We start from the raw sequence: 9,816 nt of genomic DNA, 5'->3' as shown, positions 1-9,816 counted from the left end.
ATCCACCAGACCCCAGTTTGGCAACTATGGACCTTTGACCCTTTCAAGAGCCACTAATGGAGCCTTAAAAGTCCTGTGTCAGGAACCAGGACTTGTTTATTGTGAAATTAATTGAGATAGAAACTAATTTTCAGCATGGCTTAATTCAGGGCTGTGTAATATATTTCCTCAAGAGGCCACACGAGAAACTGAGACTGTTGTGGAGGACTGCACCAATAAAGTTTTAAAGAAGTAAAATTAATACTGAGCAGTTCAGCTTATTTGCGTGGCCCCCACGGGACAGTCTCAGTTTCTCATGTGGTACCTTTGGGAATGTTTATTGCCCACCCCTGGAATCGGCGTGAAGTTTGATCATAAAACTAAAGCATACATATGCGCAGGCTCAACTACATTATATAAATAAAAGAATGTAAACATTCTAATATGAGATTAATCTTGTACTGTAACACATTTTACTTCTCCTGTACTTCTGTACTTCCTCCTCTTAACCAAATGTTGGAATCTGGCTGCACGGATTTGCTCCTGTACAGTCATAAGAATGTTAATGAGGTCCATCACTGCTGGGCAAGGTCTAGCTTGCAACCAATGTTCCACTTCATCTCAAAATTATTGGATTGGAATTAATTTTGGGCTATGTGCAAGACAGTCAGGTTCTTCATAACCAGACTGGGAAATGGATTTCTTTGTGTAGTTAGCTTTGTGCTGTGAGGACTTTCATGTTGTAACAGGAAAGCTGTTGAAACACATATTGTCTCTGATGTGATGCTAGAGCATTAAAATTCCCCTTCATTGTGATTAAGGAGCCTAAGACAAAACAGGGGGAAAAAGGTCCAGACCTAAAGTAAACATGGTGACATAATTTTACACTAAACAGGACACAATAACAATCTATAAAATAGGAAGTAATTAATTACTAGTAACAGTCACGGAGATAAATCCTTTTTTCTTGCCTCTAATATTCATTTATCAATACATTTATTAGGTCAATCATTGTGGAATTCTGCTCCTTGTGTCACAATAACCCACTTAGCGAGGAGAGATTAAGTGAAATAAAGGCTAGAAATTGTGAGTGTGCTAAATAATGACATTTTAGAAGAAAGCTGGCTTCTTCAAGAAACACACACGTTGCACTTGATTTTTTTCATCATCTCTCTTTCCTTTCCTTTTTTCTTCTCCAGTGTTTTTCTTCTTTTTTAAGTCCATAAACTTACAGAGTGGAGACATAAAGCTCTCCTGGCTTGTTGGTAATGTAACTTTATCTCTCTCTCTTTCTCTCTCACTCACACAGGGAGAGAGAGAGAGATACGGGGAGATTTACATTAGCTGCACAAACGCTCAGAAGCAGTCAAACAGAAGTAGTAGCTTTCATTATTTTAATTATTTATTTATTTATTTTTAAAGTAGTAGCAGCAGGAGGACCAGGGTTTGGGGGTCACAGCAGGAAACCTGAATATGGGGACCAGAGAGGGTCTGGGTTAGGGGGTATGGAGGAAGTTTTGGAGAGATCTGGAGACGGGAGGAGGTCCGGGTTTCACAGAGGAGGCAGGACTTTCTGGCTCCGTGGTGCGCTCCGACACCAGAGGTCCGCTTTAATACCGGGGGTGGAGGAGGAGAAGCAGGTCGACTATTTACACCGCTCAGCCAGAGAGAGGCTGCAGACCGCTTCTCCGCCCCGAAAGAGTCGGCATCGAGCATCCATGTGACAAGCGGACTTTGGGATTGGGAGCGCAGATTAAGACAAGTCTACTGCTGGAAAAAAATTTGACTCGCTGGCTGGAAGACGTTTGAGTTTTAAACTCTCCTGTTGATATAAATGTGCACGTGTACACCAGAGCTGCATTTACCTCGGACACTTCGGTCTGGACTCTTCTGACAGTCGGAGTGGAGCAAAAGTCATTTTAACAACTCACAGCTCGCCGTTCCTCTCAGGATATTCACGTCTGCAAAATCTGAGACTGCTTCTCTATGTAAATAATTTCAATTCGTTCGCAGACTGTGTTTTTTTCCGCAGGGCGTGCGCGGCACAGCTGTCTCCTGCTTGCCGGCGCGTCTTTGTCATTTTAATATCACTGTAATCACCGCGCGTCTGGCTGATTGCCACTTCGCATTTCAGCTCAAACTGACAAACTGAGGAGATTTTCTCTCCTGGTTGACATGCAGACCAGAAGTTTTCGAGATTAGCTTTGATTGTGGAATTTTTATCTTCATTGTTTTCCTTTGGATTGATTTTATTTATCCCTTCATTTCCCCCCCAAGCTCTTTGATTCTTCTTCCTGGAGCAAACCCGAGGATGTTGTTCCGCTGGTTGAACCCTCCCTCCTGGTCCACCTGTAGGTTTTTCTTTTGCTTTTTGCTGCTGCTCCAAACGCCCCAGTCTTCCTCTCCGCTAATTACAGGTAAGATTAAAGGGATCATAAGGCTTCATAATAACACATCACAACTCCCTCCGTGCGTAAAAATCTACCCAAACCCCTGGTTATTTAGTCTGCTGCCGCGTCTCCTTGCTCCTTCGGTCTTTTTTTACTCTTCCAAGAGTAGCGCACCAAACCAAAGTCACTCCAGCTTCTATATATCTGATGACCAGTAATGTGGGGCAGCGCAGGGAAGGGTTCAGGAAGCGCTGATGATAACCTTCAGTTTGTTTCACAAGGAAACAGAAAAGGATGAAAAGCGGTTTTATTTTACCCGTTTTATTACCCATTTTCCTAACCCTTCCTTAGCATCACCGTAAATTATTTTGTTTTTTAAGCTCACCAAAATGTGCATATTTTAAAGTTGTTTTTTTTTAGAAAATAGTATTTACAGATTTTGTTTTTAGTTATTTTTCTCTCTCGAACAAGCAACGTTTATCTGGGCTTTTTACGGGAAAGTCTATCACGCGATTATAAACTTCACCGGGGATTATCCTCTCTGTGCCACCCTGCGGGGAATACGCTTGTGCTTCTATTTGAAGCCGTAGAGATAATATCAAACAGCAAGTCCAGCCTGGCATGCTTGTAGTTTGCAGCAGACCTTGTTATTTGCAGGAAGTGGTTTTCTGTCATAGCTATCACGATGAGCCAATATCAAAGTGATTTACACCAAACTTACAAAAATTACACGATGATTCGGATCATTATGATACAAGGTCTGCGTAGAATTATAAGTGACTTTAACTCAAATTGATATTTGTGTCACTTTGGGTTGTAATTAACCCAGTTTTAGTTACAAGCAGGCTGTAAAGTGAAAACCACTTTCCTTAACCAGCTCTAATTTAACAGCACTCTGTCCTCCCTTCTGAGCGGCCTCCCTGTTTGGGGCTAAACGCGCGCTCTCTCCCCGGCTTGCTCACCCTCTTTTGACAGCCAGATTGCATCATAGGATATCGGTTGTTTGCCCTACAGCGCCGTTGAAGTGTGAGAAAAATAGAAGTGGAGTGAATGAAAGGTGGATGTGGTGGTGCGCGCTGGCCGGGCTCCTCAGCCAGTCAGCCCGGCGTGTGTGCGTCTTATCACTGGGTAAACAGCTTTGTGAAGCACGAGACTTCTGCTGCTGACCTGCTTTTACTGACCTAACCTGGCATTTGATAATGATCATTTATTTTCCTACTGTGTCCTCCAGGTCATTGGTAGTGTTGCCATGGCCACAGTGGATTAATGCCATCATAAATTGATTAATTAAAGGAGAAAATGTGATTTAGAGCAGACGTTTTACTTCAGCTTGAAACACTAATACAGACCTCAACATAACAAGGAGCGCCATAAATTACTTTATGCACATCCGCTGCGGTCCTGATAAGAACGAGTTCTGGTTTTAGGGATCCCCCTCTCTTAGCAGTTATCTTATTTTCCTGAAGCAAACCCGGATAGATGAGAACCAGATCAGGGACAAAACGTGTACCAGATGGGTATCCCTAGTGTATCTGTTTGACATAAAACAGCGTGAGAAACCCCTGAGAACCAACAGCCTCTTTATCATCTGCACCATTACGATCCCAGCAGATCAGATTCCCCCACCTGGCATCGCAAACACGCGCTGTATCATCTGCCTATTGTCTGCTGAACCACAGACCAGGAGTTTCTGAGCTGTTTGAGGTCTTGCAGTCATATGGTTGAACGCGTCAGTGCAGCAGGTGGAGCAGCCGCTTCAGAGGTCATCCTGACCACTAGAGTGTCCACAGCCACAGTAGAACGTGTTTAAATCCACTTCGCAGCACTTGTTACATTTTTTTTGCAAACATTTACTGAATCAGAACTGTTAATGATACTTATATGAGTCCTGCATTGCTATGCATTGACATGTAAGTGAGGCTAGTGACTTAATTGTCTGGAGAAAACCTTTGAGTCAAATATAATTATAATTATTATTTATTAGACCGATATTTCGCGGATTAGTCTGAGAACCGTTTCTCCAAAATTGCATGAATGTGTATTTGCTGGCAATTTTTTTTCAAGGTTAACAAAACTCAGTTATAAATGTTTATTATGTTTCATAAGTCTTAAAGTCCCACCAAGTTGCCTGCATTACCAAAAAGGCCCAGCTCTTCAGAAACATGATGGAATAAGGTAGATTCATTTAATATATTTTAGTGTTTTCATTTTTTATTTCAAGTGGAAAACTGCCACATTTATTTGACAGGATTTATTTCAACACACAAAACAGACAGAAAACATGATGCTTGTAAGATTTATTAGATGAAACCACCTGACAGTATATGAAGCAGTTAACATTTGCTCCACCTGCTGTGCCTGAAATTACTTTAATGCATTAGTTTTATTTTTTGTTTGTATAACAACGTGCAGTACATTCACAGTTAAAGCTAATTAGAGAGATTTTACAGAGCAAGTAGCAACAGCGTGTGAAATTGTTTGTCAAGGAGCTGAAAGGGTTAATATAGATACGTTTGACATTTAGCAGTCTCTCTGTCAATTCAAACAAAAGATTTATTAGATTTTAATCTCAGCTGTGGTGTTTTTGCCGATTTGCCGATCAGAGTCAGAGAGTGATCTCTGAGGGAAGACAGGTCACAGATCTGAGTCAACTTGAGCTCCGGCACTATTAATGGCTTTCTGAACTACTTCATCTGCCTTTTACTTGCAGCACTTGGCAGAGGGTTGAAATAGAGAGGAACTATATAAATGCATCAGTTATAATGTCTATATTGACAGTGCTGGGATATGAGGCAAATCTAGCAGCTGGAAAATGAGAGTTTGGGTTTTTTGGCACTGTAAAAAAAGGCTTGGGACCCCCACCCGCCTACACCCCTTTTCCCTTCCATCCCTCACCCCCCGACACTTATAGGTCCACCAGTTTAATTACACTCGAAAGGTTGTAAATTTTATAGTGGCGGAGTCGGTAGGGTTTGTCTGCTCTGCCCGAATCCACAGGCTCAGGCTGGTTTACTGCTGAACTCAGAGGGACAAAAACAGACGGCATGACTCGCTGCTATAAGGAACTATTGTTGCAGCGTGGAATCTAAGTTTACTGCATTACAAGCCTGATATAAACATTGCTAAGATCTTTATGACTTCAGACATGAGCTGATGTTACCGTTGCTACAGCCTTCAGCCTTTTCATTCAATCATGCTCCATATTTAAGTTACAGTGATAGTGGGTTTAAAATTCAGTGTCATTTTGGTCTTATTGGGTGCTTGATTTTAGCCAGGGGAACACATAAGCTCTTTTTCTTTACCAGCAACCATCAAAATCTTTTTTTTCCCAAAGTGAAATGACACCTGTCGCCAGCAGAGTTTATCGGATGTATCTAGTCAGCTTATTTTGGGGACAAAAATCTTGCAAAAAGTCTTTATATTTGTTTATGATGGCCGGACTTCATGGTAAAAAAAAGGTAAAGGACTGTCGCTAAATTCAGTGTATTTAGGGAGAAAACTAGAACTGCTTAGTCCCTTTATCACAGTGTGCAAGAAAAGATGTCTAATTGTTAACATAACCTGTTTTGTCTTTCTATAACTTAGCTAAATTGCTTGTAACCGATGTGTTTGGCAAGCGCAACACTAACTCAGGTAATGTAAACATTCCCAAATCCAATAAAGAGCAGCACAGAGCTGCTGCAGTGATTTAACTGCAATAGCATCCAGGTGAGGCTTTCACAGAGCGGGGAAATGCTCCACAGGAAACTAGGATTTATAATATAATCTTTAATCACAAAAACTTGGTACTGATGGGGGATTTTTTGCATTTGGAAATAGGTTGGTAGGTAGTAAATTCAATGGGGTGATGAGCAGATAAAATCCCTAAAGTATCTGTTTCTGTAGAGCAGATTTGTGCCTCGTGCACATTGCTTTGTTTCATGGAAGGCGTTTAGGGGATGGTAGATTCCTGAATTGTCAACATTGCAACAAACCAAACAGTCAGGAGTCAGAGGTCACACTGATAGCAGATCAACCAAAAATATCAAAGTGTCCTGAGCCTTTACCTACAACAGCTTGCCTGGTTTTCATTCAGTCCGTTTCCGTGAGCGATCTCATGGAAAGACGTGATCCTAAAGAGACCTATGGCAGCAGAAACCAATACAGAAGGAGGCCATGAGTCCTGTGGCAGCTGTTCAGATGTTTGGGCGGATAGATTTTGTCAAGGTGATAGTATCGCAAATGTACAGTCATGAAACTTCACACGTGTGTACTTGAGGTCCAAATGAAGATAGAGTTTGAAGATAGTTGTAGCCGAGTACTTGACCACTAATTGCTGGAAGTACAGGGACAATGGCCTCATTTAATGCCTTCATATTCTCTGAGATTTGTAATTGCCCATGAGATTTCTGTATTTAGTGCATGAACTGCTGCAGCTGGTGTGAAACCACTGAAATATGGTCTCTAGTTAAAGCATTCAAACTCTTGGGTTTTGAATGCTTTTCATCATCGTGCAATTTAGAAAACAGTTTTTTGGATGAACTGTAAGTTCTGAAACTGTTCATTCAGCCATGGAGGAGATACTGCAGACGCACGACAAATTACTGGAAGAAGGAAGTCGTTTCACACTCAGGCTTTAACTTCACCTCAATGACACCCATTCAGCTCTAAAGTAATTAAGAAGGAAGGTTTTAGTTCAGAGAGTCAAAACAAATATAGTGCATGAACAAACGGCCGAGTATCAGTCTTTTTGTTTTTTGCTGCTACAGCTCTCTAAGCAGCAGAAACTGGTGCCTCTGAGATGTTGACATCTGTGTTCTTCTACCCATAAACCCATGGATTTAGGGTCGTTTCCTGTCGTTGGTTCAGATTACATTGGACTCGTAACAAACCGACTGACTCATGTTTACCAGTCTCTTTAGCATGGCTGACATCGTTTTCATTGTTTTCTTATGAGTCTGTCTGTCATCACAACATCATTGTGGTCCTGGAGACATCTACTGTAGCAGAAACCCAACAAAGACAGTTTTGAATACTGTGGCAGGTGTTTTTATGTCTGTCTGTGAACAAATTTAGTCAACACGATACCACCAGAGTCGGGCAAGATACAGTTACAAAACCTTTAGTGTGTAACAAGAAACAAGAAAAAAAAAAGATGAAGGTGAAGATGGACATGCTCCATCCCACGAGTGCAAGTAACAGGCACTGGAAACAGTTGGTTCATCTATATAATGTCACTGCTCTTAACCGGACAGACAAATTAGACTTAAAGTGATATTTATGTATATTTATGTATTTTAGGCTGCTTCTTTATGTAGATGTTAAATATTTATTATATGTTGATTGTTGCATGTTTAAAAATTGTTAGTTTAGGACGTATCAAATATCTCTACACTGGCATGGAAGAAATCCAAGCTTCTTTCTGCTTTGCATCGCTTGTTGTGCAAAAGTATTTAATACAAGCCTGTGTGACATCATCATCATCATCATCGTTTTTCACTCTCCTACATCTCACCTTCCTCCTGTCCTCTATAGGTACTGAGGCCAGCTGTGACAATGAAGGAGAGGTTCTCCACATCCCCAACATCACCGACAACCCCTGCATTACATGCGTCTGTCTGGTAAGACTAACCTTCTCGTCGCTGTCAGATATGTTGCAGAGGTCGCAGTGTGTCTAATGATAGAGAGGCACTGGCTGCCATGGCGCCCTGCCCTCGCTGTTTTTTCTCGCCTCCTTGACATGTAATTGCTGCTACAGGATTTCCACTCAGAGTGAATGGATAAAATGACCTCTCTGAGCACTGATAGGAGTATTTGTAAAGCTGATTATTGAGCTTTGAGAGGTGTTTCTTATCAGAAGGTTGTGAAAGATTTGTAACAGACTGACAGGACTTTGTAACGCAAGTTTCTGGCAAAGTTTCAGGTCAGATTTGATGGATCTGTTCTTTGATTTGATGTTCGACTTTGTGATTAAAACACTTTAGCAGTATTAAACGTTTGAAGCGTCAACCTCTTTATCACAGTGTATAATGTTTTGTTCACATGACCTGAGGATTGCAAGCAGTTGCATTTGCAAGTACAGGAAACCACTTCATAATGCGATTTTTACTATTTTCTTCAAATTTATGACAAAATATCAGTGAAACATGAAGTGGGGATTGTTTATTTTAACATTCATGCTTGTCATCACGCTGTCTTGGCTCGGTCTGGCTGTTAAAATGAGCCAACAAAACGTTAGGGGGCAACTCTTTCCTGGAACATGTGCTCTTTGACCCCTGCCCTGCACCCTCTCCAAACCTTTACTGCTGTAGAGCCTTTTGTTTTAGAGAATGAGAATGGACCAATAAATCCTTTCTGTGTCACTGCTTTGACACCGGCAGAAAGATTCATTCACATTTCTTTAAAAGCCACCAGAACACAGTTTACCATGCAAGCGTGAGCTCGAGGGCGTGTTGTGTGCGTCTGTGCCGATTTGTTAGTTTACATAAGCTTCACACAGTGTATTCCTTTTTATATTTATCTTCACAAAAATGCAAGTTTATGATTGGTTAGAAGTTAAAGCCCAAAATCGGGACCATGCCTCTTGCAGATGGGCAATATATTACAGTTTAGATTTTGCAATAGACATGTTACAAAAAGGAATAATTTAATTTCATTATTTAGGAATTGATGGGAAAATTGGTTCTGCTTTTGTATTGTTATATATAAAGCCACAGCAGCGGCCATTGATCTTGGCTTAATATAAGCATAGCCTGGCAGTGTCCAGCAGTAACAAATCATGGATCATCATGCTGCTCTTTGTTTTTTCTAGTCTGTTCAAAAACTCACAAACGTTTTTTGGTCAAGTGTATTTACCTCATGATGTCGTTTCACCATGAAGCTGGCAAGCAGTCTGCAGTATTTTATTGATCTTTACAAAAGGTTATAAGCATATTTCCGAAAATAGCGATTTTGTATGAGTCGCCTGATGGTAGGCCGTGTCCACTAGTGGCTTACTGATGGGTCTCAATGCATTTAATTAAGTAGGCAAATTTATAAAAAAGTAAATGTGAAAGCAACCATGCTGGTCACAGAAGGAGGGCAGTAGAGTAGTAGACCAGGTCTACTTTCTTACCTGTACATATCAAGCTAACGTCTACGTTAAGCCAAATTGTCATGTCCACATTGGGAATGAATTGGGTTTTAAATGCACGATTCCTAGGAATTAAAACATTAAAACAGTATTAAGCCCCAGCTAATGTTTGATTGTTCACTGGCTCCTGATTGGCTGCTCTAATGCTGCCCTCTGCCTAAAGACTGACTGAGCCGTCCTCTGTGTTATCAGGCAGACATCAGCCAAAGCCCTGCTGAATGCTATCAGTCATCAGGAGGCAATGGCCGCCCTTTCATCTCTACTTTAAGCCACCCTGCATATGCACACACACACACACACACACACACACACACACACACACACACACACACACAC

At 41.2% G+C, this 9,816-nt stretch overlaps 1 protein-coding gene across 1 annotated transcript in view; it reads left to right on the top strand.

Moving 5' to 3' along the window:
• Positions 1-1,613: 1,613 nt before the first annotated feature.
• bmper (BMP binding endothelial regulator) overlaps positions 1,614-9,816 on the top strand; it is a 32,774-nt gene continuing 24,571 nt past the window's right edge. Inside the window, exons 1-3 of the mRNA XM_005739183.1 lie at positions 1,614-1,967; positions 2,257-2,396; positions 7,884-7,969. Coding sequence (XP_005739240.1) covers positions 2,291-2,396; positions 7,884-7,969 — 192 coding nt within the window. The 5' untranslated portion in view covers positions 1,614-1,967; positions 2,257-2,290. The remainder of the gene's footprint in view (positions 1,968-2,256; positions 2,397-7,883; positions 7,970-9,816) is intronic.

This window comes from Pundamilia nyererei, unplaced genomic scaffold (assembly GCF_000239375.1).
Source record: "Pundamilia nyererei isolate P.nyererei 1_Seehausen unplaced genomic scaffold, PunNye1.0 scaffold00090, whole genome shotgun sequence".
Taxonomy (NCBI): domain Eukaryota; kingdom Metazoa; phylum Chordata; class Actinopteri; order Cichliformes; family Cichlidae; genus Pundamilia; species Pundamilia nyererei.
This window is presented reverse-complemented; position numbering and strand designations above follow the sequence as displayed.